This window comes from Bufo bufo, chromosome 1 (genome assembly GCF_905171765.1).
Source record: "Bufo bufo chromosome 1, aBufBuf1.1, whole genome shotgun sequence".
Classification (NCBI taxonomy): Eukaryota; Metazoa; Chordata; class Amphibia; order Anura; family Bufonidae; genus Bufo; species Bufo bufo.
This window is the reverse complement of record NC_053389.1, coordinates 441,473,427-441,490,036: the sequence shown is the minus strand read 5'-3', so window position 1 is coordinate 441,490,036 and position 16,610 is coordinate 441,473,427. Positions and strand designations below refer to the sequence as shown.

Genomic DNA, 16,610 nt, shown 5'->3' with positions numbered 1-16,610 from the left:
GCAATGTGTTTTGCACGCGCGTGATAAAAAACTGACTGTGGTACCCAGACCCGAACTTCTTTACTTGGGTTAGTTGTAGTGTAGATTGTATTATTTCCCCTTATAACATGGTTATAAGAGAAAATAATAGCATTCTGAATACAGAATGCTAAGTAAAATAGGGCTGGAGGGGTTAAAAAAAAAATATTAAAAAATGTAACTCACCTTTATCCACTTGTTCGCGCAGCCGGCATCTCTTCTGTCTTTAACTGTGAGCAATAGGACCTTTGATGACGTCACTGCGTTCATCACATGATCCATCACATGATCCATCACATGATCCATCACAGTGGTGATGGACCATGTGGTGAGCGTAGTGACATCATCAAAGGTCCTATTGCTCACAGATGAAGATAGAAGAGATGCCGGCTGCGTGAACAAGTGGATTAAGGTGAGTTAATTATTATTATTATTTTTTTTTAACCCCTCCAGCCCTATTTTACTTAGCATTCTGTATTCAGAATGCTATTATTTTCCCTTATAACCATGTTATAAGGAAAAATAATAATGATTGGGTCCCCATCCCGATCGTCTCCTAGCAACCGTGCGTGAAAATCGCACCGCATCCGCACTGGCTTGCGGATGCTTGCGATTTTCACGCAGCCCCATTCACTTCTATGGGGCCTGCATTGCGTGGAAAACGCACAATATAGAGCATGCTGCGATTTTCACGCAACGCACAAGTGAAAATCACTGCTCGTGTGCACAGCCCCATAGAAATGAATGGGTCGGGATTCAGTGCGGGTGCAATGCGTTCAACTCACGCATCGCATCCGTGCGGAATACTCGCCCGTGTGAAAGGGGCCTAATTCAGCTATGTCCTTATACATAAGTGCCCCAAACTGTATGCAGTATGCCATCTGATTAGTGATCTGTATAGAAACAAAAATGCTTCCCATTAATGTATTTGCCTGTTTACAGCAGCTGCCTGGCACAGGTTGTTCGAGAGTTTTTAAAATTTTCAGGGAAGCAGACAGACTTGTGAAAGAAAGAAAAAAATAATATTAACTCACCTGCTAAAGGTCCAACCAAAGGTTCCAGCGCTGCCTGTCTGGACTTCAGGTGTTCTGGTTCCCGTCAGGCCGAAGTTGATGACGTTGTGTCCATGGTTCATGTGACCCTATGTCGTTTTGTGCTATGGAATTAAGGCTGTATAAGGCTTGGGACAACACAGATGTAAACACAGCCTAAGAGCTCATACACACGAACGTATACTCTTTCTGTGTCCATTCCGTTTTTTTTTTGCGGACCATATATACGGAACCATTCATTTCATTGGGGCTGCAAAAAAAAAACAGAAGTTACTCCATGTGCATTCTGTTTCCGTATTTCCGTTCCGCAAAAAAATAGAACATGTCCTATTATTGTCCGCATTACGGACAAGGATAGTACTGTTCTATCAGGGGCCAGCTGCTCCATTCCGCAAAATACGGAATGCACACGGACGTCATCCGTATTTTTTACGGTCGTGTGCATGAGGCCTAAGCAGAAATCAGCCACTGTACCACAAGTGCTTTATTTCTTTTATTTTTATATTTTAAGAACTCGACCTTTAACTTGATATTTGTATACTTTAATGATGCAATGCTAGAGAGCTGTTAATGGAAAGGTAATGTGAAATATCAGCATTGACCACAAGAGTGGCCGTAGATATACATGTTTCATGCCAAAAGAACATATCCTGCCATGTTCCTGAACATATCAGGATGACAAATGAATCTGGAAGGGAACACAGTCTTCTTGAGATCATTCATTCTGCTCAGCTTGTGTGTCAGCCCATTACATGTGCTAGTGAGACCTTTTAGACCTTCTTGTTCAGTTGACTTTTATTAGTCCCAGATATGCAGCTCTAATAGCACAGTGCTTTGTGTAACAACATACATTATTTCTAGACCACGCAGCCAAGTAGAACAAAAGTTTTCTCGGGTTTTAACTCCTAGTTTGCTATATATTTCTTCTTCAGTTCTGTAGTTATATTACTAAGGACAAGTCAGAATGGGGAGAATCGCATGGTAACAATTATAAGGATACCTGACTCCTCAATAGTCTCAGAATTTCTGCAGATTGCATATCTGTAAAACACAGATAGCGGCCGTGTGCGTTCCGCATGTTCCAGAACAGCCGGCCCCTAATAGAAAAATCCTATCATTGTCTGTAATGCGGACAATAATAGGACATGTTTTATTTTTTTGCAGAACGGACATCCGAACACGGAGTCATTTCAGTTTTTTTTGTTTCCCCATTGAAGTCAATGTTTCCACATACGGACCACAAAAAGAATGGAACAGACACAGGCAAAAAAAGATGTTGCGCCCTTAAAATGTGATTGTGCACTTCCAACAACCAATATCCATTGTGTACAATAGGCGGCTATTCAATTCTACACCATCAAAAGTTGAGAAAACTTTCCTATCCTAACCAAATAAGCCATCCCCAAAAGGGATTTAAAAAATATTTAAAAATATCAAGGTATTCTACCCTGTAGTGTTTTTGGCCTTCATATTTATGGACAACCAGACCGTCATGTATGTGGGTTTAAAGTCACCTCTGCTTAAATCGATCCAACTTTTGTGCAGTGAACCCCACCTTGCCATCAAAATGTTTCTCACACCCTCAAGTAAGCTGCACTCTGTCCAGCTATCACTGTGCTTGCTAGGAGCATTGTGGTTACCAATGACATTTCCTGACTAACAAATCATGACTCTACCAAGTAAAGGATAAAAAGACAAAATGCTCTCCCTGCATTCATTAGAAGTCGTCTGGCACCAGGAGAGGTATAAAGTGGGCTCAGCATGCATGTGGAACCTGCATTCCCTGGATTTAATGGAGGCCATTATGGCACTATAACAGGTAGCATTTAGTGTTAGGTTCCTGTCCTATAGAGATCACCTTGACGCCGGTGGACAGGCACAAATAATTTTGTACAAAATGTAATTGCCAAGAATGTCTAATTTATAAAATGAGCGTAGCATTAGCACCAGAATATTTTCTATAATGATGGCATTATTGTACATTATTTGCGTTTCAAGGGTGCTGTTGCATAGTTTTTTTTATCTCTGTGCTTTCAGCCATGGTGACGTGCACCTGCGCATTGGGATGTGCTGACTGACCCCCTTTCTCTTTGCTGCTCCAAGTAAAGGACTCACAACTTTGTGTTGGTTAGACTGTGGACACGCACCCTCCATTAATATACCAGATTCTCGATTGTTTGCTTTTTGTTAGATGTACTATCTTTACGAGTTTCTATTGTATAGGTTACATTATTATATATATATTTTTGTGCATATGAAGCAGTGTCAACAACTTATGTGACTGCTCCTGAAGTAACTGTGCTATACATGTACTGTTAGTAACTGCTTTCTCTCCATGCACCCAGCTTATACACACAGCATAATATCTGAACACAGTCGTGAACTTTTCGATGGTATAATGTACTTGGTAAGAGGTACTATTGCTGGTCCACTCCCACTGGCCACAGCAGTCCCTCTATACAACATGTGTGTGCTGCTGTAACTATCACCTATTCCCATTAAGAGCAAGAGAAATCTCTACTATTGAGATGCAGGTGGTGGAGAAAAAGCCTGATAGATTTAAAAACAGTTGTCATCCTCATGTTTAAAGCTTCTACAACAGTACTAAGCAAATATCAAGGCATAAAAGTATGACAAACTCACCATCACATCTGTGCCTTGCGTCAGGTGCCAATGCTGTGTTCTCTCTTTTTAGCTTCATTTACTACGCAGTCATCATGCACATACTTCTTACCGGTCTGTCCCGTGACCCAGGTTCCAACCTAACAGTAAACTGCACAGTCTCCTGCCCTCGAGTAGGAAACGAGCTGCAGTAGTAGTGGAGATGACCTGTCTATGGTGCTGCAGTGGAGACTGCTGCACAGAGCTCTGCTGTCTGTGGCTAACCAATCTATGGGTTGCTCTTTTTTTGCAGCCAATGGGATCTGGTAAGTGCTGCAGAGTTATGCCACACGTCATAGTGTTTTCATGCTAGTGTCTGCCTCACAGAAACCAATGTGACTCATACACTGCTCAAAAAAATAAGGGAACACTTAAACAACACAATGTAACTCCAAGTCAATCACACTTCTGTGAAATCAAACTGTCCACTTAGGAAGCAACACTGAGTGACAATCAATTTCACATGCTATTGTGCAAATGGGATAGACAACAGGTGGAAATTATAGGCAATTAGCAAGACACCCCCAATAATGGGGTGGTTCTGCAGGTGGTGACCACAGACAACTTCTCAGTTCCTATGCTTCCTGGCTGATGTTTTGGTCACTTTTGAATGCTGGCGGTGCTTTCACTCTAGTGGTAGCATGAGACGGAGTCTACAACCCACACAAGTGGCTCAGGTAGTGCAGCTTATCCAGGATGGCACATCAATGCGAGCTGTGGCAAGAAGGTTTGCTGTGTCTGTCAGCGTAGTGTCCAGAGCATGGAGGCGCTACCAGGAGACAGGCCAGTACATCAGGAGACGTGGAGGAGGCCAACAACCCAGCAGCAGGACCGCTACCTCCGCCTTTGTGCAAGGAGGAACAGGAGCACTGCCAGAGTCCTGCAAAATGACCTCCAGCAGGCCACAAATGTGCATGTGTCTGCTCAAACAGTCAGAAACAGACTCCATGAGGGGGATATGAGGGCCCGACGTCCACAGGTGGGGGTTGTGCTTACAGCCCAACACCGTGCAGGACGTTTGGCATTTGCCAGAGAACACCAAGATTGGCAAATTCGCCACTGCCGCCCTGTGCTCTTCACAGATGAAAGCAGGTTCACACTGAGCACATGTGACAGAGTCTGGAGATGCCGTCGAGAACGTTCTGCTGCCTTCAACATCCTCCAGCATGACCGGTTTGGCATTGGGTCAGTAATGGTGTGGGGTGGCATTTCTTTGGAGGGCCGCACAGCCCTCCATGTGCTCGCCAGAGGTAGCCTGACTGCCATTAGGTACCGAGATGAGATCCTCAGACCCCTTGTGAGACCATATGCTGGTGCGGTTGGCCCTGGGTTCCTCCTAATGCAAGACAATGCTAGACCTCATGTGGCTGGAGTGTGTCAGCAGTTCCTGCAAGACGAAGGTATTGATGCTATGGACTGGCCCGCCCGTTCCCCAGACCTGAATCCAATTGAACACATCTGGGACATCATGTCTCGCTCTATCCACCAACGTCAAGTTGCACCACAGACTGTCCAGGAGTTGGCAGATGCTTTAGTCCAGGTCTGGGAGGAGATCCCTCAGGAGACCGTCTGCCACCTCATGCACAGGCGTTGTAGGGAGGTCATACAGGCACGTGGAGGCCACACACACTACTGAGCCTCATTTTGACTTGTTTTAAGGACATTACTTCAAAGTTGGATCAGCCTGTAGTGTGTTTTTCCACTTTAATTTTGAGTGTGACTCCAAATCCAGACCTCCATGGGTTGAAAAATTTGATTTCCATTTTTTTATTTTTGTGTGATTTTGTTGTCAGCACATTCAACTATGTAAAGAACAAAGTATTTCAGAAGAATATTTAATTAATTCAGATCTAGGATGTGTTATTGTTGTGTTCCCTTTATTTTTTTGAGCAGTGTAGAAAGGACAATTTGGGAATAGGTTGGGGATCCTCATGACATGAATATTTAAGGTGAATGTTTACCAACTGAACACCATATAAGGATCCATGTTGGAGCTATATTTCGGGTAGATAGGTTATCAATGTGAAAAACCTGGAAAACCTGTTTAAAGTTGAATTACCTTACAGGTGGTTACAGAATTCTGCATCCATTCTGCCAAATGCACGTTAATGGACAGTTCCGTCGTATAAAACGCAACTATACCAAAAATTATAAATTTGAGGAGGAGGCACAAATAATGAAAGAACAATTTATAACAAAAGAATATCCAGAAAATATTGTTGATGCATCTTTATCCAAAGTGAGGGACATGGATAGGCAGTTCTTCTTTACAACAGAGACTAATAATATGGATAAAAGATAGGAAGAAAATATCATACGTATAATCTTACCCTTCAATGCACAATATAAGAAAATAGAAAAAATTTTGAATCGACATTGGCACCATATTTTAAAGGATAAATTCATAGGCCCCTTAGTCACCACTATCCCCCAGGTAATATATACAAAGGCCTCACATTTGGGATTGTAAGTAGCACCATCTATTAAACCAAATAAAAGGGGTCAACATTCCATGCATAAATGGCTCAATATCAAAGGCTTTTATAGATGTGAAAAATGCAACAACTGCTAAATTGTAACATTTCCAAAAAAGACAGAAAAGGTCAGCTCTACACAAAGTTCCTTTACATACGAAATTTTGACATGTAGCTCCACCAATGTTATTTATGGTATTCAATTTCCTTGCAAAAAACTATGTATAGGGAGGACAAAAAGAATATCGGAACTTATAAAAAACGGTTATGAAAAACACTCGATCAAAACACTTTAAACAGTTCCATAATGAAGACCCAATAGGTCTAACTTTTGCAGCCTCTGAGAAGGTGGAGAGACATTGGAGAGGGGGAGACCATAGCACTAGAATGTCACATCTGGAATCTAGAAGGATTTTTTACTTTAATACACTCTTACCTGGAGGCCTCAGCACTGAATTTAATTATTATTATTTTTTTGTAGAATTAAGGACGGGTGCCCTTCGCTGATGGGAAATCGGAGTCAGGCTGTGTTACCACCACTCCGATCTCCCCTTGGCGGAAGGCCCCTATACTACACATCCATCCGCCATGTTCCTCAAAGTCTAGAAAGAAAAAAGAATATCTAGAAAAGAAAATGTAGCGATAAAAATCTGACTAAAAATCAACCTTATAAAAATATAATAAAAAGTATAAACAAATCTATATTAGTGACTACATTACAGCAATATAAGTGGTATTCAATACAAAGAGAGAAAAAGAAACTTTAGTTAGCATCAACATCATTAAATTAACCTTAATATAATAGTCTTTGACATGTATTTGAAACTGGATATTAATCCCAGTTCGGCGATATAATCAAGCCTTTGTTTTCTCAGCTTTCTATTTTATATTTATTTCCACATGCTTTGTTTTTGTATGTTTTTTTTTTATGGAAATGCAGGTTTATAATTAAAGGATAACTATAAACAGCCTTAATTGACGACAAAAGGCAACTGTATATAAAGTACGCAAGAAAATGCATAGCAAACACAATGCATTTTTCAGAGGTGATATAACAACAGGCTAATAAAGAGGAAGAAATCTAAAACATTTGGAAGGATACAAATAAATATACATAAGACCCACTTTGAAAATTTGAAGTAACAAAAAGTGAGGAAAATAAATAATCCAGTTTGGGTGTTTAGGATGACCGTAAAGATGACTATATAAATGAGTAGAACGCTCAAATGTATGCAGCCACTGAGGAAGGAGTTAGTCTAAACTCCGAAACACGTCTGGCAGTTATAGATACATTTGAAAATTCAGAAACCCACTTACTAAGAACCGATGGAGATATGAGGAAATCATCTCCTCATTGAGATTAATGTGGAGCGCTTCACAGACACTGCAACTTTCCTCCTATAACCTCCTATCACTCTAAAAGACCTGGGTGGCTTGAGACCAGCCCGTGGAGACACGTGGGACTCAGAAACCGCTGAGAGCGTAGCCGCAAGTAAAGGTAACATCACCCGCACCAGCTACAGGGATGTGGAGACAGAGGCCAATGATTACCACGTGGGACGCCACGGTTGGTAAAATGTCATTGACTAACAGTGAGTACTCAACATTGACCACTGTGAGGACATCACCCTTATTAACCCCTTAAGGACCCGCGCCATACATGTACGGCGCTGGTGAACGTGATTTAAGGAGCTGCGCCTGCCCGATCAGCGGCAGGGGTCCAGCAGTCACTGATAACTGGACCCCTGCTGTATACGCTGGCTTAGGTGAGAACACAGATGCCGGCGCATTAACCCTCTCACTGCCATGGTCAGCGCTGACCGCGGCACGTGCAGGATCATGCGGGGTGGCCATTGGGTCCCTGCGCTGATGTGACGGGGACCCCATGGCAGGGAAAGCAGCCCGATGCCTTCCTTAAGCATCGTGGCTGCCTTCCGTGACAGCCTGTGAGATCCAGCCCCCTGGATCTCATAGGCAAGCAGGCTGAAGTGTATTACAGTGTGTAATACAGTTACAGCCAATGCATCACAATACAGAAGTATTGTAATGCATTGTAAAGGGGATCAAACCCCCAAAAGTTGAAGTCCCAGAGTGGGACAAAAAAAAAAAGTTACAAGTTTCAAGTAAAAAAAAAAAAAATTGACATATTTGGTATCGCCGCTTCCATATTGACTGGCTCTATAAAAATATCACATGACCTTACCCCTCAGGTGAACACCGTCAAAAGCCATTTACCATTTAGATTTACCACTGTCATGAAGTACAATATGTGACGAGAAAACAATCTCAGAATGGCCTGGATAAGTAATAGCGTTTTATAGTTATCACCACATAAAGTGACACTGGTCAGATTTGCAAAAATGGCCTGGTCCTTAAGGGGTTAAATACCAAACACTAAACAATAATATAAACACATCTGAAGGAAACTGGAGGTATAACTACACGACACAATATATAAGGAGAGATATCCAAATGTATCATTTTTGTATCTCATCACTGTGAACAAACGAACAGCCATATTATTAATGGTGGACTATTTATAAAGGAGATAGAAATATTGTGGGTGTTATTTGAAACAAAGTGTGGTGGTATTTATGACCTAACATCAGTATATGTAAATGTTTTATTATTTAAAACCCACCACCATTATATGCAAATGTGGTATCTATCGTGGCAATTTTTTGCGGATGTGAGCTACTAAGGAGACAAACGTTAAAAAGCCACCTTGACAACGATATTGGTGGACCGACCATATGTATAACACTGATTGCAATTTTGCCACGATATGTCACATATCTTTACTTTTATCTTTATTTTAATCTTTAATTCTTAAATATATATTTTTTGGTCTTTTTGTTTACTATAGGGTGCAATATGGTTTTAATTATGTTCTAGAACAGGTTTTTATTTATTGTGTATGCAGATGTGGAATAGTAAGCACTCTCTCTGGGTGGTTTCAAGTGTAGAGTGCCTGTCTTGGATATAAAAAAAACAATGTTAAAGGGAACCTGTCGCCGGGATTTTGTGTATAGAGCTGAGGACATGGGTTGCTAGATGGCCGCTAGCACATCCGCAATACCCAGTCCCCATAGATCTGTGTGTCCCACAATTGTCCCACAATTTTTAGACACAGTTTTTTGCGGATTGGTGAACCTCTGCACATCTATCTTAATTCTGAGAGATTCTGCCTCTATAACATGCTTTCTATACCCAGTCATGTGACTGCAAAAAAATTGCTCTTTTTTTATTTTATTTTTATTAGTACCACTTACTTTTCCAGCCTTTTGTTGCCACTATACCAATTTTATGTGATTTGTTGCTGCCATTAAGTTCTAAATGAGTTAATCTTTTCATGAAATGGTAAAATGTCTCAGTTTCAGCATCTTATCTGTTTTCTATGATCTGTTGTGAATAAGGGTACTTTCACACTAGCGTTTTTCTTTTCCGGCATAGAGTTCCGTCCTAGGGGCTCTATACCGGAAAAGAACAGATCAGTTTTATCCCCATGCATTCTGAATGGAGAGTAATCCGTTCAGGATGCATCAGGATGTCTTCAGTTTAGTCTTTTTGACTGATCAGGCAAAAGAAAAAACCGCAGCATGCTACAGTTTTATCTTCGGCCAAAAAAACTGAAGACTTGCCTGAATGCCGGATCCAGCATTTTTTTTCCATAGGAATGTATTAGTGCGGGATCCAGCATTCAAAATACTGGAATGCCGGATCCGTCCTTCCGGTCTGCGCTGCGGATGACACCGGAAAGACGGATCCAGCATTTCAATGCATTTGTAAGACCGATCAGGATCCTGATTAGTCTTACAAATGCCATTAGTTGGCATACGTTTTGACGGATCCGGCAGGCAGTTCTGGCGACGGAACTGCCTGCTGGATCACTCTGCCGCAAGTGTGAAAGTAGCCTAAAATATAGGTTTATGAGATTTGCAAATCATTGCATTCTGTTTTAATTTACATTTCACATCGCGTCCCAGCTTTTTTTGTAATTGAGTTTGTACATGTATCAATTTATCAGATTTTACTTTTTTTGTGCAATTTGTGATACAGGAAGAAGATTCAAGTGTAAACGGTATAGAATTCAAGATTCTCAAAACATTTCATCATGGAGAAAGAGTCGATGCCATAGCCTGGAGTCCAGAAACTAAGTGTGATGCTTTACCTCCCCTTCTAAGGTACTTACAAGTATTTTTTCATCAGAGAGTGCCCAGACTTGTCATTTTATTTGTAATATTTAGCTTTACATAGCAGCAAAACATATTTCAGATCTATTTCTTTCCAGAAACTCTGTAAATAATAAAATAACTTCTCTGATATTCATTTGATCTAATTTTAAATAAATCTCTTTTTGTGTACCCCTTTTTTCCCCTCAAAAGTTACAATGACCTTGAATCTGGTGTCCAGTTTAGAAAATCCATATACAGAGCTGCCCATAATTATTCATACCCCTGGCAAATTTAGACTTAAAGTTACTTTTATTCAACCAGCAAGTAATTTTTTGACGGGAGATGACATAGGTGTCTCCCAAAAGATAATAAGACGATGTACAAGAGGCATTATTGTGGAAAAAAAAACATTTCTCAGCTTTTATTTACATTTGAGCAAAAAGTGTCCAGTCCAAAATTATTCATACCCTTCTCAATAATCAATAGAAAAGCCTTTATTGGCTATTATAGCAATCAAACGCTTCCTATAATTGCAGACCAGCTTTTTGCATGTCTCCACAGGTATTTTTGCCCATTCATCTTCAGCAATGAGCTCCACATCTTTCAGGTTGCAGGGTCTTCTTGCCATCACCATGATCTTTAGCTCCCTCCACAGATTCTCAATTGGATTCAAGTCTGGACTCTGGCTGGGCCACTCCAAAACGTTAATGTTGTTGTCTGCTAACCATTTCTTCACCACTTTTACTGTGTGTTTTGGGTCATTGTCATGCTGAAATGTCCACTGGGGCCCAAGGCCAAGTTTCTCTGCAGACTGCCTGATGTTGTCGTTAAGAATCCTCATGTATTGCTCTTTTTTCATGGTGCCGTTTACTGTGATTAGGTTCCCTGGTCCATTGGCTGAAAAACACCCCCAAAGCATTAGGCTCCCACCACCATGTTTGACAGTGCGGATGGTGTTCTTTGGGTTGAAGGCTTCTCCTTTTTTACACCAAATGAAGGAAACATCATTGTGACCAAACAATTCATAACACAGAAGACCAGAAGTAGTCTTCTTTGTCCAGATGAGTTATTGCAAAGGCCAAGCGAGCTTTTGTGTGTCTGCATTCGTGGAACCCAGCAGTGTGCAGTGTCCGTTGGATTGTCTGCCTTGAGACATTGCCACCAGCAGAGCCCAGATTGACCAGGATGGCCTTGGTGGTGATCCTTGGATTCTTTTTCACCTCTCTAAGGCTACTTTCACACTAGCGTTCGGGGCTCCGCTTGTGAGTTCCGTTTGAAGGCTCTCACAAGCGGCCCCGCTCAGAATGCATCAGTTTGGCACCGTTTGTCCTCCGCTCCGCTCAGCAGGCGGACCCCTGAACGCAGCTTGCAGCGTTCGGGTGTCCGCCTGGCCGTGCGGAGGCAAACGGATCCGTCCAGACTTACAATGTAAGTCAATGGGGACGGATCCGTTTGAAGTTGACACAATATGGCTCAATTTTCAAACGGATCCGTCCCCCCATGACTTTCAATGTAAAGTCAAAACGGATCCGTTTGCATTATCATGAACAAAAGAAAAAAAAATATATATATATTATTATTATTATTATTTTTTTTGTTCATGGTAATGCAAACGGATCCGTTCTGAACAGATCTAAGCGTTTGCATTATAGGTGCGGATCCGTCTGTGCAGATACCAGACGGATCCGCACCTAACGCAGGTGTGAAAGTAGCCTAACTATCCTCCTGGCCAGCACAGGTGTCACTTTTGGCTTCCGAACACGTCCTCTGAGATTTTCCACAGTCCGGAACATCTTGTATTTTTTGCTCAAATGTAAATAAAAGCTGAGAATTTTTTTTTTTTTCCACAATAATCCCTCTTGTACATCGTCTTATTATCTTTTGGGAGACACCTATGTCATTTCCCATTGAAAAATTACTTGCTGGTTGCATAAAAGTAACTTTAACACCTTAAGGACTTGGCCATTTTTTGCAAATCTGACCAGTGTCACTTTAAGTGCTGATAACTTTAAAATGCTTTTACTTACCCAGGCCATTCTGAGATTGTTTTTTCGTCACATATTGTACTTCATGACACTGCTAAAATTGGGTCAAAAAAGTAAAAAAATTTTGCATAAAAAAATACCAAATTTACCAAAAATTTGCAAATTTCCAAGTTTCAATTTCTCTACTTCTATAATACATAGTAATACCTCTAAAAATAGTTATGACTTTACATTCCCCATATGTCTACTTCATGTTTGGATCATTTTGGGAATGATATTTTATTTTTTGGGGATGTTACAAGGCTTAGAAGTTTAGAAGCAAATCTTGAAATGTTCAAAAACCCAATTTTAGGGACCAGTTCAGGTCTGAAGTCACTTTGCGAGGCTTACATAATAGAAACCACCCAAAAATGACCCCATTCTATAAACTACACCCCTCAAGGTATTCAAAACTGATTTTACAAACATTGTTAACCCTTTTGGTGTTCCACAAGAATTAATGGAAAATAGAGATACAATTTCAAAATTTCACTTTTTTGGCAGATTTTCCATTTTAATAATTTTTTTCCAGTTACAAAGCAAGGGTTAACAACCAAACCCAATATTTATGGCCCTGATTCTGTAGTTTACAGAAACACCCCATATGTGGACGTAAACCGCTGTAGGGGCACACAGCAGGGCGCAGAAGGAAAGGAATGCCATACGGTTTTTGGAAGGCAGGTTTTGCTGGACTGGTTTTTTTGACACCATGTATATTTAAAGCCCCCTGATGCACCCCTAGAGTAGAAACTCCATAAAAGTGACCCCATCTAAGAAACTACACCCCTCAAGGTATTCAAAACTGATTTTACAAACGTTGTTAACCCTTTAGGTGTTCCACAAGAGTTATTGGTAAATGGAGATGAAATTTCAGAATTTAAATGTTTGGGCAAATTTTTAATTTTAATCAATTTTTCCCAGTAACAAAGCAAGGGTTAACAGCCAAACCAAACTCAATATTTATGGCCCTGATTTTGTAGTTTACAGAAACACCCCATATGTGGTCGTAAACAGCTGTACGAGCACACGGCAGGGCGCAGAAGGAAAGAAATGCCATACGGTTTTTGGAAGGCAGACTTTGCTGGACTGTTTTTTTTTACACCATGTCCCATTTGTAGAAACTCCAAAAAAGTGGCCCCATTTTAGAAACTACCAGATAGGGTGGCAGTATTGTTGGTACTAGTTTAGAGTACATATGATTTTTGGTTGCTCTATATTACACTTTTTGTGAGGCAAGATAACAAGAAATAGCTGTTTTGGCACAGTTTTTATTTTTTGTTATTTACAACATTCATCTGACAGGTTAGATCATGTGATATTTTTATAGACCAGGTTGTCACGGATGCGGCGATACCTAATATGTATACTTTTTTTTTATTTATGTAAGTTTTACACAATGATTTCATCTTTGAAGCAAAAAAAATTATGTTTTAGTGTTTTGAGAGCCATAATTTTTTCAGCTTTTGGGCGATTACCTTGGGTAGGGTATGATTTTTGCGGGATGAGATGACTGTTTTATTGGCACTATTTTGGGGTGCGTGTGACTTTTTGATCGCTTGCTATTACACTTTTTGTGATGTAAGGTGACAAAAAATTGTTTATTTAGCACAGTTTTTATTTACATTTTTTTACGGTGTTCATCTGAGGGGTTAGGTCATGTGATATTTTTATAGAGCCGGTCGATACGGACGCGGCGATACCTAATATGTATACTTTTTATTTATTTATGTAAGTTTTACACAATAATATAATTTTTGAAACAAAAAAAAAAAATGTTTTAGTGTCTCCATAGTCTGAGAGCCATAGTTTTTTCAGTTTTTGGGCGATTACCTTGGGTAGGGTATGATTTTTGCGGGATGAGATGACTGTTTTATTGGCACTATTTTGGGGTGCGTGTGACTTTTTGATCGCTTGCTATTACACTTTTTGTGATGTAAGGTGACAAAAAATTGTTTATTTAGCACAGTTTTTATTTTCATTTTTTTACGGTGTTCATCTGAGGGGTTAGGTCATGTGATATTTTTATAGAGCCGGTCGATACGGACGCGGCGATACCTAATATGTATACTTTTTATTTATTTATGTAAGTTTTACACAATAATATAATTTTTGAAACAAAAAAAAAAAATGTTTTAGTGTCTCCATAGTCTGAGAGCCATAGTTTTTTCAGTTTTTGGGCGATTATCTTAGGTAGGGTCTCATTTTTTGCGGGATGAGATGACGGTTTGATTGGCACTATTTTGGGGTGCATATGACTTTTTGATCGCTTGCTATTACACTTTTTGTGATGTAAGTTTATATATATATTTTTTTTATGGTGTTCATCTGAGAGGTTAGGTCATATTTTTATAGAGTCGGTCGATACGAACGCGGCTATACCAAATATGTATACTTTTTTTTTATTTATGTAAGTTTTACACAATAACAGCTATTTAAAAAAAAAAAATATGATGTTTTAGTATCTCCATATTCTGAGCCATAGTTGTTTTATTTTTTGGGCGATTGTCTCAGGTAGGGGCTCATTTTTTGCGGGATGAGGTGAAGCTTATATTGGTACTATTTTGGTGGTCAAACGCCTTTTTGTGATGTAAGGTGACCAAAAAACTGTTTATTTAGCACAGTTTTTATTTTTTATTTTTTACAGTGTTTATCTGAGGGGTTAGGTCATGTGATATGTTTATAGAGCCGGTCGATATGGACGCGGTGATACCTAATATGTATACTTTTTTTTTTTTCCCCTATTTTTTACCAATTTTTTTTAACTTTATTTGGGGAAAATTACGTATTTGTTTATTTTTACTTGAATTTTGAGGGGAAAACTTTATTTTTTCAACTTTTTTTCACTTTATTTTTTCAACTTTTTCACTTTATTTTTTCAACTTCTTTCTCACTTTATTTTTTCAACTTTTTTTTTTCACTTTATTTTTTGTCCCACTTTGGGACTTGAACTTTGGGGGGTATATTCCTTTACAATGCATTCCAATACTTCTGTATTGGAATGCATTGGCTGTATGAGTAATACTGTGTGTATTACTCATACAGCTTCCGGGGGCTGTGAGATCCAGGGGGCTGGATCTCACAGGCTCTTCACCGGAAGGCAGCGCGATGCCTTCCTTAGACATCGCGCTGCCTTCCATGCTATCGGGTCCCCCCTACAGCCGCATGGGGACCCGATGGCACCGCCCGATCGGCGCCGCAAACCGCAGGTCTAAATTGACCTGCGGTTTGCGGCGATCGCCGATACGGGGGGTCACATGACCCCCCCGGCGTTGTGACAGGATGCCCGCTGAATGATTTCAGCTGGCATTCTGTTCCGATTAACCCCCGCCACAATCGCGGTTTAAACCCATGACGTACCGGTACGTCATGGGTCCTTAAGGACTCGGGAAACATGCCGTACCGGTACGTCATGCGTCCCTAAGGGGTTAAAGGGAACCTGTCATGTGGATATTTGATTATAATCTAACTAATTATATACAATCATTAACTACTAAAAAGTACCTTAGATGTATTCACTTACTGGTGTGACAGATGGTTACCTCGTAATATACACACAAAGATGCCGCATGCTCATTTGAGTCCAGTGTGATGTCATTGAATCCAGCGTATATTTAATTCAGAGCTATAGCCACTCCCCTGCCCACCTTCTGCTGGTTCATATGGAAAATAACTGTCATTCAGCAGCAGGTGGGCGGGGAGAGTCAGGAGCTCATGAATATTCAGGACTCATCATTATCAGCTGGAGCTTTTCAATACAAGATGTTGGCAGATTGACTGGGTCAATTAAAGAAAGTGACCCAGCATTTTGCTAAGAGAATAAGTCACTTATTTATGTTGCCCTTAGTTAGGACATCATAAAACTGTTCACAGGTTCCCTTTAAAGGGATTCTGTCACCAGTTTTCAACCCTGTCAGCTAAACATATGCTGCTGATCAGGGCCTCATCACGATTCCTAATGTGGGCTTATAAATGTCATCTGTGGGCTTATTTAGCTAAAAAACAGCTTTTACTAACCTGTCAGTCAAACAAATAAGGTGCCCAAGGGGATGTGAAGCGATGCCAGGTGCCGGCTGCACCCGCCGCCGTTCGTGCCCAGCGCCGCCTTTCCAGACTTCTGCGCCGCCTCCTAATCCTCTGTGCCGCCTCTCGCTCTCCCTCCCTCCCCCTCCTTCTGCTGTAAGATCTCGCGCGTGCGCACAGGCCTCT

General features: G+C 40.6%; 1 protein-coding gene across 1 annotated transcript in view; it reads left to right on the top strand.

Moving 5' to 3' along the window:
- The window catches only part of NUP37 (nucleoporin 37), a 69,513-nt gene that overhangs the window by 20,373 nt on the left and 32,530 nt on the right, over window positions 1-16,610 (top strand). Inside the window, exon 3 of the mRNA XM_040407725.1 lies at window positions 10,265-10,389. Coding sequence (XP_040263659.1) covers window positions 10,265-10,389 — 125 coding nt within the window. The remainder of the gene's footprint in view (window positions 1-10,264; window positions 10,390-16,610) is intronic.